The 17791-nt window shown below is 38.6% G+C and overlaps 1 protein-coding gene across 1 annotated transcript in view; it reads left to right on the top strand.

The window, feature by feature from the left end:
* Positions 1-2449: 2449 nt before the first annotated feature.
* The window catches only part of LOC149154997 (alpha-dioxygenase PIOX-like), a 129684-nt gene continuing 114342 nt past the window's right edge, over positions 2450-17791 (top strand). Inside the window, exons 1-5 of the mRNA XM_089444283.1 lie at positions 2450-2541; positions 6690-6780; positions 6887-7014; positions 7050-7167; positions 7253-7402. Of these exons, the coding sequence (XP_089300409.1) occupies positions 2450-2541; positions 6690-6780; positions 6887-7014; positions 7050-7167; positions 7253-7402 (579 nt within the window). The remainder of the gene's footprint in view (positions 2542-6689; positions 6781-6886; positions 7015-7049; positions 7168-7252; positions 7403-17791) is intronic.

Consider the following 17791-nt stretch of genomic DNA (forward strand, 5'->3'; position numbering starts at 1 on the left):
TCACACATAGAATGTAATTAAAGAAACATTGAATCTCACCATGAATGCCAATATTGTTGAATGTAATTATTTTGCACGTAAAAGCTATTGTGAAAAAGAAATAACCTTTCTATGGCATTAAAAAACCCCAATCAAAGTGTTGATGATTCTCATTACTTGAGTCCTACAAAGAATGTAATTAAAAAAACATTGACTCTCACCATGAATACCAATATTGTTGAATGTAATTATTTTGCACATAGAAATTATTGAGAAAAATCAATAACCTTACTCTTTGCATGTCATTAAAGAGGATGCACATAATGTTGACATTATCTATTTCAAATATTTATTTTTACAAATGTTCATAATATTTTTTCACCTAAAAATATACTCACTATTTTAGTTGAAAAATAAACGTGTTAGGTGTATTGCGCTCGTATCACTATCTTAGTTGAAAATGAAATACATTCTTTACCTTAAAAACCAATATGCACACTATATCCATCACTCGATCAACCAAGGATTGTCAAAGCTATAAAAAAAAATGAACTAGCTAAACAAGAGTAGAGGCTAAGGTAGCCCATTATATTTCTAAAAAGTTTAGTTGCATTCTCTTCCATAGATCATTCGTCGAGTAGCAAATTCTTTTCTAACTAGTTTATAAGAAAACTAATTATATATACAGTGTAATAAAATCTTAAGACAAAAATAGCTATGTAACTAAATTTCAATATGTGGTTCACCATCTACTCAAGTAAAAATAATGAAACTAAATATTCAAGTAGCAAATTCTTTTTTAACTAGTTTATCAGAAAACTAATTATATATATACGGTGTAGTAAAATCTTAAAACAAAAATAATTATATAACTAAATTTCAATATGTCGTTCACCATTTACTCAAGTAAAAATAATGTAACATCTACTCAAGTAAAAATAATGTAACTAAATATTGGAATAGCAAATTTTTTTCACTAGTTTATAAGAAAACTAATTATATATACAATATAGTAAAACCTTAAAACAAAAATAACTATATAACTAAATTTCAATATGTAGTTCACCATCTAGTCAAGTAAAAATAATGTAACTAAATATTATGAGAAAAGAGAAAGTTCACCATAAAAAAGCTATTTAATCTAATAAAAAAAGACTAATTGGAATTTTGCGCTTCACCATTTACTCAAGTAAAGACAATGTGACCAAATATGAGGAGAAAATTCACAATATAAAAGACTAATTATAGTTTGTTTATCTCAACTTCTTGTTCCTTGAATGTGACTCTGCTCTCATCATCCGAATGTTTCAAAAGTCTTGAAACTGATTACCCAGAATGATATTTTGTATTAGCTGTTGTTCCAAGGTAAATTTGGAACTGTAAGAATTACCAATTGATAAAAGTTTGGAAACCATTAAAAGGTAGGAAAGGTGAAATTGGAACAAATGACCATACTGCGGATTGAACCCAGAATCTCAGGTTTCGTAGACCAGCGCCTTATCCATTAATTAATTAGTCTAATAACCAAAAATATAATTTATTCCATTTGCCTCTCACTTCCTCTCAGACGCTGTCTAATTAGTTCCATATGTTACTGATGCTTCACTTCGGAGTGGGTTCTAACTGGCTAACTTTGATTCGGGAAACGGAATTGGTTCACGAGCACATATCTGGCTCTATCGCAATCGCTTGAACTTAACTCTTTGGAAAATATGTATGTGACCCTGTAGGATGATGTGCGCCCCATATCCACAGCCGATTGGGTTTGCTGCTCTATCAAAATATCTTGCTAATTGTGTTTGCTGCCCTATCAAAATATTTTACTGGAAAACAAAATATTAGCGAATAGGATTATTATAGGAAAATGAGAGAGAAAATTTAAATGAGTAAAACTGATTTGGTACCAGTTTTAATTGATGAGCAATTTGTAGAAGGGCCAAAGTTTGTCACCTGGATTTGATCGTTCATCCGGTGGATAGTGGGATATAAGTCTTTCGAAACCTGCAAGTCAAGAAATTTTGATTTTTTTTTTCATTGCACATTAAGGAGAGTAAACAGAGCTTTAAACTCTCTTTCATTGCTTGATTCTTGTGAGTTTGAAACATGCCAAATGGAAAATACCACTCATGCGATCCCATCCTTGATAGGATCATTCTTGTTGATGGTTGCCAATTCTATCTCGCTAAAAATTTCAATGAGATGTGGATTTGCACAAGCCAAGCAATGCCCCAGCAGCACCCAGCCCAAAAGAGGAAGAAAGGCACTAGGAAGCCAACCTCCCAGGCATGGGCATTCCTGTAGGCACGCACAAAACTCAAATTCAAATTTTAAATTTCAAATTTCAAATATCAAATAGAGACGCTAAGGGACGATAGGCCAGTGGCGCGGCAGATTTAAAATTCAAAATTTAGATTTCAGATCGTAGCTGGTCCATCCATGCTTTAATTGCATGCACGGTCTGGACAGGACGATGGCGACAAATGGAGATGTGGACGGTATAGGCGGGCAGGGTCGATGGGCAGGAGCACGGCAGACGGCAGAGTCGCCGGAGCTGCGTGACCTGTAATCGCCGGAGAGGGATGCCTGCATGTAACTGCCATGACCCATGGTCAAGCATGTAAGGGCGCCATGACGTCAAGGAGGCTGTCTGCCGCTGTCAGAGGGTGTAAGGACATAGCATTAACTTTGCTATGGAGGTGGAAATAGGAACTGCTGACCATCCACTGGGAGATTCAACTGTCATACTCTGCCTGGGCCTCACCTTGAAACTTGTGCTAGATAGCTCCTATGTGCCTGTGCCCACCTGGATTGTCAGCCATACTGTGTACTTGCAACTATTTATTAGCGTAAACGACGACGCCCACGCCCCTGCCACATTCAATAACTACATCACCTCAAAATTACTTTACTCATATTTCTAATCAACAACTTAAGTTACTAGAGGAACAAGCTTACAAACATTTAAGAAGGTAGTTTAGTTTAATTGGTTGTTTGATGTCAATAAACAAATAATCTACTGTCGATCCCCAATAAATCCATAAAACAAAAAAAAACAATACTGAATAGAAATATAATTGCAACATTTGCATTTGCATTGTCTACTTACTTCCAATATTATTGCATTTTGCATATTTGTCTACTTACTTCTTCTTCTTCATATTATCTGGAAGGCACCTCTTATGGCCAACACTTACTTTCTGGGATATCTGGTTGCACTCACTTTTTTAAACAAAATGTCCACCCACCCACCCAACTTAATTTAAATTCATAATGGACCCTAAAACTTAGGGATAACATATACATGACTTAAGAACGACTTCCAACTTGAAATTCCTAAGATAATTAAGTTAATTAAACTTAATTAACTATTTACAAGTTGTTATGAGAATAGAATTCGATTTTAATTCTCTGTTTAATTCAATGACAAATTAAACTAGAATTTCTTGTTGCCATTTCTCAACAATTGTGTTGCATGAGTGGGCCTAGGATCTTGCTGGTGAATGGAAGGATATACGGTAAAGCCAAGAGATGTTTTGATCTTTGTTGGGCCTAGTAATTGCGGATTTGGGATATCAGATAATGCATGGAGAGTAGGCCTCAATTTAGGGCATAATAATCCGGGTTTGAACTGTGGTAAAGCCTAAGATATTGCGGTAAAGCGGTAAAATTCCTCATGGTGTAGGTGGAGAAATATGGTGGCATCCATGCTTGTTTTTGCCTAGTGACATGGTGGAGATCATGGTAAAGCTTGTTATTACATGTTCATTGTGTTGCCCAGTGATCCGGGATGGATTACGGTAAAGTCTGGTTTCTATTGATGAGGGTGAGGAGGTTTAGCCTTAGTATGCCTTGGCTGGTTCTTTCGGTTTGACTCCCACATTTATGCTTGGAATATGGCACGAGGGTGAATGGCTAAAGAGAGATTTGGCTCATCCATTCTATGGTTAGGTGGAACGTGGTAGTCCCATCCGAGGTTTGGATTTTGCATCATTAATGAAAGGTTATTTCTCTTTGTATTTCTATGAGTATTATATTGGTTTATATGTGGACATATGGTTGTGATTTCATTAGTATTTTTGCTACTATTATGTTGGTTATATATGTGTTTTATGATAGTGGCTATTTATGGCTCTCATCAACTTTTTACTTGTAAATGAATGGAAAATGTATCTATGACCTAATAGATGATAATACAACAATTGATAAAAGGGAATAATGTTTCTTAGCGATTCTGAGATAAGTATGAGATCCCTATGCTTAAATATGTTGTTTACACCTGTAGAATACTTATTTGTGATATGTTTGACGAAATGTCTGTCATGGCTAGTAGGGGTATGGTTAAGAACTTGTTCAACGATTTGCTTTTGCATCATTGTTTCCCTGTTATTCTACTATTATGAGGATGTCATTCAATTCTGTGCGGTGAACTAGGCTCTGGGCCTGAAAAAGTGGCTTAAATCCAGGGGACTTTGGCACATAATTGAAAAAAATAGTCCCTGGACGATGGCATGCCTATAGCATGAGAACATCCAAAGCCCCTTGGACGCTAGCAGACCTATAGCAAGAGAGCGTCTAGAGGTCAAGTGATCAAAAACTTCAGTGGGACCCAAGGGCTAGCTTCCTAAAGTGTTGGGATGGTTCTCAGGGGTCTTGTAGCTGATGTGGAAGGTTTATATGTTGTGTTTTTGTCGATTCCACTTCCCTAAGGTCACCTAAGAGGTTGAATCATATCATAGTAGCATCTCGTCACATGTTTACCTTGGTTGGCTGATTACTTGGGTAGATGTGGGAGGAGGGAGTTAAATTTCATAAGGAACTTAGAGAAAAGTAATTTTTATAGCAAAGTTTTTTTTTTCTACCTTTAGATTGAACAAAATTTTTGGATCAATTCATTAGATATCATTGCTAGGGATGTGGGGCACCTATTTAAATATGTATTTATTACAAGATATATATATTTCCACATTAAGAACTCAGGTAACATCATCAAATAACTCTTAAAAAGAGGTTTCTTATGCACAAAACTAGGATAGTGATGTATTTAAGTCAATGACATTTCTCTTGTATCTTGCACGGGCGAATGAGTTTTACAAGATATTTAATATCTTTCCACCACACTTTTGCAATGAACTAACTCTAAAAAATAACGTCTTTACTAATTCTCTTTTCATTTGCATATGTATCAAAGAGAGGGTCCATGGAATCCTGGTTTATGTAGATTGTCATGAGTAAAGCTTTTGTTGTGAGCAAGAATCCAAATGGAGATATGGATATGTGGTGATCAATATCCCCCTTCAACTAATTTCTAGATGAGGGAATGGGGTGATAGGTTTTGGTTAGCTAAATATTTCAAATATTCAATGCTCATAAATAGATTCCCCCTTGGGGAGTGGGGGGCATCCTCTTCAATATTTGGCTCATTTATTTAAGGGAGATGCACACTTTAGTTGAGATAAATGCTAGTTCATCTTATTGCGTAACTCGTTAGGAGGATTTAAATACTTTCATCTAATCCATTTTTGACTTGAAATTCATTAGAGTTGTCCCATTATTTATTTATTTTTATGTGTGGTTCACGAACACTGGAGATCTGTGGTTGTTACGTCCACAAAAACTATCGAGGGATATCCACTCGAAGGGATCACTTCCCACCATCTCTCTTACAATATTGTGGAGGGTAAACATGGAACTATTCCAATTAAATATGTCGCTTTTGTTGTTATTTATTTTCTTTGTCAAGGCCTCTAATTAAGATCTAATGTTAATTTGAATCTTTTTCACGGAGGCTTCATCAAAGAAGAGAATATCATCTACGAGTTTAGAGTGGTTCATCGTTTTTATAGTTGTAACAATTTCCACTCTAGGGAGAATTTCCCTTCTCTTTCTTCTTCGATCCTTATACCAACCAATTTTTCCATTAATATGTACAAGGATGATTAAATAGGAAAACCTTTTTTCCATTAATAGGTACAAGGATGATTAAATAGGAAAACGATATTCTGGTACGGCATGAAAACTAAACTACAATATTGCGTTTTCTGTTTTATGGATTTATTGGGGACCGAGAGTAGATTATTTGTTTATTTACATCAAACAACCAATTAAACTAAACTACCTTCTTAAATGTTTGTAAACATGTTCCTCTAGTGACTTATAATGCTCATTAGAAATATGAGTAACTTAATTTTGAGGTGATGTGGTTAAACCGTTGCGAGTACACTGTATGGCCGGGATTCCAGGTGGGCGCAGGCACAGGGGAATCCAGCACAGATTTTGAGGTGAGCCTAGGCAGAGTATGACAGTTGAAGCTCCTAGGGAAGGCAACCAATAAATCCCATGCTATTGTGCCATAGTGGAGGCAACCAATAAATCTCATGTTATTGAGTGATAAATGAACGACGGCTGTATATGCCCACCGTTAAATTTTGCTAAAAGTGTGGAGAGGCACGTTGTGCAGATTCTGGAAATGCGCCACCGGCGACTGCTTGGTGGTCGCTCCTGTGCAATGTCAACAACGGGGAGTCCCCTGCGTCGCTAGCGGAATTCACATTGGGCGAAGGAGCTGACGATCACATTTGTAAGTTTATGCATGTGGGAGGTGGCTTTGTTCTGAATTCTGAATGACTCTGTTCTATATAAACGCCTCCATTGTTCTTTCTTCCAGCTTAGAGAGCATTCCCCTCCTCTTCGATCTTGCGTATTAATTGCAGTTGTATTCTGTTTGAGATCATGGGTTTGCTTGACCAGAACCTCGTCTCCCAATATTCAAGATTGAGTTTCATAAACAGGCTCCTCTTCCTAGTAAGTATCACCATGAAATTAAATGTTGTAAATGTAAGAATACTGAATGAATGAATGTTGTGAATGTAGAATACTTTGATGTTTCTCTTTTCTTCGTAATCTGCAGATTATACATTTGGTGGATCGATTCTACGCATGGCATAGATTGACTGTCTGCCTAGGACTCCTATACTTGGAGATAAGGCGGTCATTGCTCCAGCGTTATAATCTTATCTACGTGGGAACTACGGCAGTGTAGGGAGGAAGATATAACTCCTGATGGAAGTTACGATGACCCGTTCTATCCCGTCTCCTGATGGAAGTTACGATGACCCGTTCTATCCCGAAACAGGATGCCAAGGGGCGTTCTTTGGGCGAAACATGCTGCCTTCTCCTCAGCATGATAAGGTCATTAAACCATCCCACCCAACATTGTTTCTTTTTCACATGTTATTAATCTGATAACTAAACTACATGTGCATTTACTAAACAGTGGCTAAAGCCACATCCCATGGTAGTTGCTACCAAGCTGCTCTCTCGGAGGAAAATGGTAGATACAGGCAAACAATTTAACATGCTTGCTGCCACGTGGATCCAGTTCATGATTCATGACTGGGTCGATCACGTTGAAGACACAATACATGTAAGCACAACGTTTTCAATCACAATTATCACAATTTTCAATGCAAATATCAGAAATTATATAACATTAACTTTACCTTATTCAATATATTTAGAGCGTATGCTCTCTGTTAAACTTCTTTCAATATATTTTCTGGTATAATTTGCCTAGAATTTTGGAGTGATTTTATTAGAATCATAAATTTGAAGAGTGCATTTTTTACAATCTAACTATTCTCAAGCTTTTCAGGGTACCAGAATTATATATAGTCAAGAAAAAAATTAGTTTAAACAGATTTATCACAGTTTTTTCCCTTCCAAAAAAAAGCTGACAAATAGAAAACACCATATATTTTATATTTATACGAGAAATTATATAACATTAACATTAATTCGTGAATTTTCAGGCAAAGTTAAGCGCCCCACCCAACGTTGCACGGCAATGTCCGGTAAAGGCATTCAAATTCTTGGAAGGCAAAGCAGTGCCTACTGGCAGCTGTGACATCAAAAGAGGATCATAAAATAGGAGGACCGCCTGGTGGTAAGAAAACGCTCTCTCTCTATAAATCCTCTGAATTGTGAAGGTGTCTCACAATAAACAGGGATGGGAGTGTAGTGTATGGAAACAACGCGAGTGAATCAAAAAAGCTAAGAACATTCAAAGATGGTAAGTTGAAGTTGGGGGACGATGGCCTCCTTCTTCACAACGACGGAATTGCCCTCTCTGGAGATGATCGTAATTCATGGGCAGGGGTGTCGGTTATGCAGGCTCTCTTTATCCAAGAACATAATTCCATTTGCGACATGGTGAAGGTAATTATATTTTATTGCAGAAACTCTCAATAATACAATCTAACTTATAGAATACTATGGATGTTACTTGATTATGACCATTGATTATGAAAGTTTTTCATTGAAATTCACATCTGGACCCTCGTGCTAGAGAATATTTCAGCACTAAGATCAATCTCATTGCAGACTAATATAATTTGGTCAACTAATCTATAAATGCAACTTCACTATATTGGTATGAGCGATGAGGATTTGTATCGCCATGCAAGATTAGTGACTTCAGCCGTGATAGCCAAGGTCCACACCATTGACTGGACGGTGGAGCTCATCAAAACGGACACCCTCCTTCCTCGTCTGGCCATTGGTTTTCAACACTCCATCTAAAACCTCTTCGCATACTTATCCCAAATAAGGAAAAACTCCCATCGTCTCTACCAAACCACCAACCCTAACACATCATCCTAGTATCATTCATCTTGAATTCAATTGCCATGTTAGGCTACTCTACACCTATTAAAAAAAATTCATATACACACAATACCAAGGTAAATAGATAGTTATGAACAAATATGTAATATAAGTTAAGAGTTTGTTTCTTTTTTGGTGAAGCCCATAATGTGTAAACATGCATCAATCATAGAATAATATGTTTTTAATGCCCACTAGAGTCCATGTAAGGAGTGATTGAGCCTACAAGCATTGGAATCCCTCCCATTTAACTCAAATCCCTGAGATTTCTCTATGGACACTTCTTCCCCAATGATCCCATTACGGAAAGGTGTCATCTTTAGGGAGCAAAACCAAATAGTGGAAAATATCATGAAGTTTGCTTCCTATTGATCCACAATACCATAATTGATCCCATGTTAAAGCAAAACCATAAGGTGCTCTTCCTCTCTACAACAATGCCTACCCAATATGAGAAATAACCATGCAACTTCACTTAAACATCTCCAAGATATCTAAGACCATACTCCAGTGTGCTCCTCAAATATCTAAGCACATATTTTGTTGCTACATGATGCTCCTATCTTACCTCCACCACAAACTAACTCAAGGTGTCCAGTCCAAAACATATGTTGGCCTAGCATTGACCAAATAAATCAAGGAACTTAATAGTTATGTGCACATCATGGGAGCCACCAACTCCGTATCTAAAGTTTTCATTTTCTTCACATTAGTGATCACGGGTGTGGCCATTGGTTTTCAATCCTCTATCTAAAACATATTTAGAATTTCAATTGCATCGTTATCCCACCTAAGGAAGACCTCCTATAGTCTCTACCAAACCACCAACCCAAGAACTAATGCATCATCCTAGTATCATTCATCTTGAATTCAGCTGCCACATTGCTTTTGCACCATGTAATAAGCTTCTCTGCACCTATAAAAAAAAAGTCATCTGCATACAACACTAAAGTAAATATTTCAATATAAACAAATATGTAGTATAAGTTAAGAATATGTTTCACTTTTGGTGAAGCCATAATCTGTAAATATGCATCAATCCTAGAATACCTTGCTTTTGATGCCCACTCGAGTCCATATAAGGAATTCTTTAGCCTACACAAAGGGGAATCCATCCCATTTACCTCAAAGCCTTGAGGTTGCTCTATGTACACTTCTTACCCAATGATCCCACTAAGGAAAGTCGTCATCACATCCAACTAATGTATTTTCCATACCATAAATGAAACCAAGGATGCAACAACTATAACAGAAGTGTACTTGGCGACTCGAGAAAATTTCTCCCCATAGTTGACTCCCTTTCTCTCGAAGAACCCTCTCACCACAAACCTCACCTTGAACTTCTCAATGCTACCATCTACAACATGCTCGATCTTGTAGAGCCACCAAGAACATAGAGTTGTCTTCCCTTTTGGTCTTGGTATTATGTCCCAAAAATCATTCTTCATGATGGAGGTGTGCTCCTCCACATGGAATGTTGCCATACATATTGTTCTATTGCCTCTTGAAAACTAGAATAATTGGAATATAGAATCCTTCTCATCAATGTCATATAGTTTGGAAACTTCCTTAAAGGATTGTTCACTCTAAAAGCACTATGAGGACTCTCAACATGCTCATGAGAATCCATCAATGTTTGATTGAACCATTGAGGTATCCTAATATAAGTAGAATGAGATCGTGTATTCCTCTCTTCACTTCAATACTATTGTATTACCCTAGAAACTAGTGATGACCCTCGCTCAGCCTTTGAATAATAGATTACTTGTTATCCTATGTCTCATAATATGATAATGATTAAATTCATTATTATTTTAGCATTATTATTATACGATATAACAAAAATATTATTGATATTTTATCATTATTACAATATTATTATAACAATAATATTAATTTATTTAAGAGATAAAGAATGTGTAGGGCATTTAAGCTTTATTTTCTTTATGCAGATAGGAAATGACAAGATGTTAATTTATGTTTTATCAACTTATGGTGTCTTTTCTTTTTCTATTTTTTTTTAAAATAGGGTTATATGGTGTATGTGGGATTTTTGGACCTATTAATATCATGGATTGAAGGCAAATGGTTCTTCATCCTCTTCATCAACTGGTAGGGGGGCAAGAATCGTCTTTTGTCTATTTGAAAATCAAAATTACGTTAACTGTTCAGCTAAGCCAACATTGTGTTGATTAGCACAAGAGCTTCCCAGGGAGAGAAGCTCAACCTTTTTTCAGTGGACTTCGAGTGCCACCTAAGGAAGGATTTCCTTCACCACTAAGACCAAAAGAAGCACCAGTTGCATGTCATACACATTTCTGGAGCATAACAGACAACTCAGGAGCCACCACTACGTAGTGATTGGAGTGAGATTTGTTGGGGCAACATTATCTCGGGGATTTTGGAGCTATGGAGATGGGAGATCATTTGGAGGGCCATTTGAGGAGGATTGCTAGAGTTGGGAGTGCAGATATTGACAAGATTATTCACAACAACAAAATTCATATTTGGAGGAGGGCCATGCTGTGAAGGTTCAATTTTTGAAGGTGGGAACCAAGGGAAACTATTTCTGCGTTTTTCTGGGATTTGGGCAAGGATCACAATCCCATATTCCTATAGTTTTCTTGGCAATCTAGAGTGGAAAAATTAGGGGGAAAAGTCAGGAAGTAGTGCAATTTTGGAGCAACAACACAATTTTCTGGAGGTGTTGATTATTGCAGCCATTTGGCTTTCTTGTACTCATCACCTGGTAAAATACACGTAGCGATATGCTTTGCTTCTAGTGAAGCCAAGTCCCCATATAAATGTTTTAAATTGTTGATACCACATCCTTGGTGACTGTTTTAATCCATATAAATACTTTTTTAACATGCATACCAGTTCTTTATTTCCCTTTACCGCAAAGCCTTCAGGTTACTTCATGTATATCTCTTCTTCCAGATCCCTGTGAAGAAATGTTGTTTTCACATCCATTTGTTCTACCTCAAAATCAAAAGCAGCTACAACAGATAAAAGTAATCTAATAGAAGCTACCTTAGCAACAAGAGAAAAAATATCACCAAAATCAATTCCCGACACCTATGAATAACCTTTTGCTGCCAACTGAGCTTTATATTTCTCCACCTTTCCTTCTGCATTCATCTTCTTCCTAAACCCCCATTTGCTTCCAGAGGGTTTCCTTCCAGCCGGCAACTCCACCAGATCCCAAGTGTTTTTGGGAAAAGTATCCATTCGGAATGCCCCTATCCCACTCTAAGGTGTGATAGTGCCTTAGCAACAAACAAGGAAAACTAATTGAGTATTTCTTCTTTATGAAATGTAAATGAGGAGGAAGGATGTAAATAACCTGTGTCTTCCGCTAGTTTGTTGATCCAATCACTCCTCTCTTCAGTGGCTCTCAGCTCCTTGCTCCTTCACCGGCCCAGCTTCACCGAATTCCTGCAAGATCACAAGAGAGAGAAACTACACGAAGATATAGATATACATTCATAAAAAGCTCAAGATCAGATTAAGCTAAACATGTAAGCATAACAAAACATCATTGGTACACAGCATGTAGGAGAAACTCAAATAGTTTATTGATAGAATAAGAAAGTCCAAGAAGAGATACAACCAAGTGAGTTCCGATCCAGCATCTACCTCCCAGCAAAGGAATCCCTTCCTCTCCTCCAACAAAGCATAAATCACCCAATGTACTAATCTCAATCTCAAACCAACAGCAATTCTCTGCAAAGTACAAAATTCCAGCCTCCTGAACCTCTGGGTGAGAGATCCATATATAGATGTAAGCAGAGAGGATGAATCAGCTTATGTTTTGACTTGTGGCTTCTCTCTGTCAGTTCTTGCTTCCACTTGGAGATTGAGAGCCTCTTACTCATCACCAGTCGAATTCATTGAGGCAAGTGTCATTGGGGAAGATTCTGGAAGCTTCCAGGGTCTTTCCACCTCGATGAATGAGTTTGCCATTTGTGATTTCCCGCTCAGCGCACCCTGGTAGTGATTTTAGGTGCGTTGCAACGCACCCAGCTAGTGTACTGGGGTGCACTGCAACGCAGGTAGCTAGAAGAGCTTCTTAATTGATCCTGAATTGACTGTTTTTGAGTTGTTTTTGGTGGAGAACTTCTGGGAGAAGCTGTCATTGGTTGACCTTGTTCCTTTAGGGGCAGGAACAACTCTTTTAGGGACTTTGGATCCCTTGGATTATGGACATTTCATGCTCAATGCTGTAAGGCACAAAAATGTCTATAACAGTTGCCCCCTAAAGTATGAGGCCGTTTATCGGGTGAAATGCTTTATTAGGAGGATCCGAAGTTCATTCAATGTTGGGAGGAGACCTGTGATAAGATACAATACAATACATTATTTTTCATATTGTTTTCATGATCTAGCTGAGGTGGGCATTCCCATGCTCAGCTTTATAAATTCATTGTTTTGTACATAGGACAGACAATCGTCTGATGGTAGACTGATGATTTTGATGAAATCATCATCCTTTTGGTAGGATGATTATCTGTGCTGCAATGTTGTACATGTCAATGTCTTTATTTTTGTTGAATATTTATCGCAGCCCGGATGGATGAAACTAGATCCGGGGTCTTCAATCTCCTCCAATCTTCACTCTAAGTACAAGTCGATCCATGTGAGAAATGTTTTGAAGTCGAACATGGAAAGACATCGCTTGATTACCAGTCGATGATGTAAACTGTTAACAAGCGCGAGAGGAATCACCGATAATGAAAATGACCCTCAAGGTACTGCAGTACAATTCACGTGGTGTGAATAAAGGACTTGGCGTCGAACACCACGCAAAATCTTTCGGTCGAAGGTCATTGATGTATACCTGTCGCCGGAAGTGAGAAACTTGCCATTGAGGCATGCAAGCTTCAAAGTACTGAAGGGGGTGTTCCTAGACCAACTTCCTGGATAATGATCTGATGTCAACAAGAAGCGATCCGTCAAAGGAGGGCATTGATGTATCCCACATCAGTGACACGGAACGGAGCAAATGATTTTGATGGAGGTGAAAACGATCTGATGATATATGGTTCAGGGTGGCGGTCATGAAAGAATGAAGGATAATGTATGGTAGTGGACGGGACACGGTTGACTTCTCTGGATGACTTCTCTTGAACATATCGGCGACACTTATGTGATAGATTGGTATCATTTACCCCAAAGGTGGATGGTATGGCGAGACCATGGTGATGTGGCCGGTGAATGAAACAACCCAACCCGACTCAGGCATGGAGTGGAAGTGTCATGTTCAAGAGCGACTTGCTACCAATAAAAGTTCTTTGAGTTTCTTCCCAATTTTCCCCAGTCATTGCTAACCAGTACCTCTTTATTTTTGTCAAGCTTGAGGAGGATAACATATGCTTGTTCTATAATTTGCCCTTCGGGCAAACCCATCGCTATGTTTTAACGAGCCTAGTGATAGTGAAACTCGTTCTCGTCTAAAGACAAGTTTGTCGCTATTAATGTTTTTTAACGAGTTTAACGAAAAAGATAACTCGATCCCTTTTCATTTTTAGAGAGTCTAAAAAGGTACGTAAAGATAACTCCAACAGTCCTTTTTCGTCATCTAATCCCTTAAGTCCGAAAAAGTATAAAACAATACAGAAGGGATGAATTTTCGATAGTTTTAACGAGCCGAACAAAACAAGCGCTCGATCTTTTTGTGCAATAATCCCTCAGGTCCAAAAAGATTAAAATCTAGAGGAGGGATAGCACTTCCGGTCGCTTTAACGAGCTGGAAGGCCAAAACTCGGCAATCTTTTCATATTTTACGAGTCAGATGAAAAGAGCTTAAAGAAGACTCGTCTTTTGAGGAACGAGTGATAAAACGGGTAGCAGCTGATTCCAGGTAAGGGTTGGAATTTTCCAAGCACGACAGTGTCACAAGGATGGCTAGTGAAATCACTCTTCGCAGCTGTTCCTCAAAAAAGGGTAAACAAACATATGGAGGTGAATGATCGGCCAATGGAAAAGTGGAGGTGACGGTGCAAACACGACCAAGGCTTTAATGGCTAATAATGTTACATTCACGATGGTTATTTACCGGAGGATAGTTCATTTTTTAACGAGCTTAAACGCGGATTGAAACACTTGCTCGATCTTATGTTTATTTTTTAACGAGCATGAACTATGTGCTAAAACTGCTCGATCTTATGTTTATTTTTTAACGAGCATGAACTATGTGCTAAAACTGCTCGATGATAAGTTTGTATGCCCCCAGCATAATAACGCAAAATGAGGTGCATGCCCCCCAAGCTTCATTGCATTCAACTCGGTGGTTGGAATGAAGGTTTACCTTTGAGATTTGAAAAGGGGATTTGTTTCATTTTTTAATGAGGTTGACACAGTAAAAGAACTATCCTCATGACTCCTTGTTTCATTTTTTAATGAGGTTGACACGAGATAAGAGCCGTCCTCGGAGCCCACTGTATTTACAGTATTTGATAGAAAATCGAAAACTGAAGGATGATAAAGGTCATCTTTAGTATCTTCTCCACAATCCGGGAGAAGGGAACGATGGTGGGAATCATTCCATGGCGCCTCGTCAATTACCATTGATTGAATGATTCTTCCGTTTGTAGAATGTACAAGTGACGAAGGATTTGAAGAGGTGCCATTTTCGTTAGACCTATCTATCCAAACACTTGATGAGTGTTGATTTTGGTTTGCCCCCCAGGCCAAGAAAATTGATTGCTACAATATTTCTATTAGGGCGATGATCCATGCTGACAAAATGTTTAGGAATCTTCTGAATCCATTAGATATAGAAGATTTCATATTGTAGGTTTCCACCGTGGCCACTTTCGCCAGATTACTTGGAGGCGGTAGGGCAAAAGTACCCATTAAGGCAGGGTCTTTTAGGAGGCCTATTCCAATATTTTGAAGCGGATGATTGCTTCCATGGATCATTGGAATGCTTCTCGTAACTTGTGAACTGTTGGGGAGAAATGTTTGTTGGTCGATGATTGTAATTCTTCCTTGAAAGCGAAATGCAATCTTCCTGAAGTAGGTCGACACAACTGTGGCCATGGCATATATCCAGGGCCTTCCCAGTAGGATGTTGTAATCGAGGTTTCCGTCGATTACTTCAACATCAACTTCTACTGTTTTGCCCCCTAGTTCAACTTTCAAGTTACTTAAAATCCCGTATGGAGTGTATGATCGTCCATCAAATGCTTTTATCATTGTTGAAGATCGCGACAAGGGTGGTGAGCCTAAATTTTTCCAGCAACTCATCGACATAATACATGTGGATGCCCCCTCATCAATAATTGTTCGATGAACAGTTTTGTTGAGGGCTTTCACTTGAATAAGGAAAGCTAGTTGAGCTAGTAATTGAGGGTCATATCCTTTATGATCAAAGGCCACAAGATTGGAATCCATTGGGCCAATCCCACCTATTGCTGATAATAAAGCTTGCTTTTGGGAGGGGCAATTTTGTGGTACCTCAAGTGTCGACATAGCGGATGGCTATTGGGCCAAGTCCTCTACTATATTATAATTCTGTGCTACTTTTGCACTAGGATTAAATGTCGATTTGTGTACTACTCCCTTTGGCGACTTTATCATTGGTTCAGGAATGATGGGTGGTACAACTTCAGTCAAAGTTGTTGTCGAACTACCAGGTTGTTGATTAGCCTTGTTATTCGACAGCTATGGATTCCTGTAATCTTTATTCCTTGTCAAAGCATCATTTTGCTGCTCTGAGATAGACAACATAAGAACTTGGGATCGAGAAGCATTTTGATTAGCAACCAGTTTGGTTCCCGGGTTTAGAAACGGATCAGTTAATACTGCTGAGGTTTTTGAACTCTTAAAGAGTTTCTTAACTTCAGCGTTATGTGGACAATCTCTCGTCCGATGATCCTCATCGCATATATGACACCCCGCAGGGGGTTTCCTTTTCCCAGAAGGGTTTGTAGAAGCTTTATCGTGCTTCTTTTTCCTCCCTTTCTTTCTCTTCTTGCCCCCTGGTTGTTTCTGTTGTTTGCCCTTGTCGGCATTTACTTCCGAGGTGAGAAGTTCATCTTTTGCATTTTGATCTGAAATCTTACGGGCTTTCTTGGACGTAGCTTTCGATTTCACGTTTGTCGTGTCAATCACGCCATCGCCGGCGTGAGAGTCATTGTTTGATTTAGGAGGAGGAGGAATTGAGAATTCCGGTCTAGGGGCGTCAGGTATTTTGTCGTAGAGCGTGCCAGACTGAGTATAGACCAAGTCCAGATATTGCGCATGAGCGATGACTTGCTCTTCCGTTACGACTCCCCCCTTTGCCACATCTTCAATGATTGTAGGAAGTAAGGACTTGATAAACCATTCAACTAATAGTTGATTGGGAACGTACGTTTTTACCATCCTACGACGACGTCGCCACTCATGTATATGATCAGATATGTGAGTGGTCGTTATCTGTTTGAAGTTGGTTAGGAGTTCCGTTCCCGTTTCATACCTTATCGGTAATTGAAAATGGGTTAAGAAAGTCGTGGCTAAGGTACTGAAGTTGTCGAATGAAGCTCTAGGCAATTCGATGTACCATTTTGCCGCCGGACCAGTTAACGTGCTCTGAAAAAGGCGAAGTCTTATCGAATCATCATTCAGGGTGTTTGATGAACACCACAGATGAAATGTCATCACATGATTCGACGGATCTTCACCCGGATTTCCATTAAATTTAGGAATATCTGACGGAAGTTTATGCAGAATCGCTGGCCACCAAGGGGCATAAGCAATTGGATCATTCGTCAGCCAGTTTAGATCTGGTAATTCTAGAGTTGCTACAAAGGGCAACTTTTGATTTAGGTTAGGCGAAGCATACCTACGATAAGATGGAATCGCCTGAGCAGTGGGTCTTTGCATACCAGCATAATGTATTTGATGATGGCAACTTTGACAAGGTTGATGGGCATAACCATTATAGTATGGTTGTTGATAACCGCTTTGGAAATGCAGTTGCCCATTACTTACAAAGACTTGTTGCTCAGGTCCTTGATATGATTGCTGGAATTGCGGTTGTTGAGATTGAACCAGCCCTAGTTGTTGGACCATTTGCTATTGTCCAATACTGGATGACTGACCAAGATGAGGAGTCATAGTACTTGTTTGAGCCTGAGTCGCTCCAGATAAGGAGGCACTAACC

Source organism: Pinus tabuliformis, chromosome 9 (genome assembly GCF_031772625.1).
Source record: "Pinus tabuliformis cultivar Carrire ecotype Pingquan chromosome 9, CPIR1, whole genome shotgun sequence".
Classification (NCBI taxonomy): Eukaryota; Viridiplantae; Streptophyta; class Pinopsida; order Pinales; family Pinaceae; genus Pinus; species Pinus tabuliformis.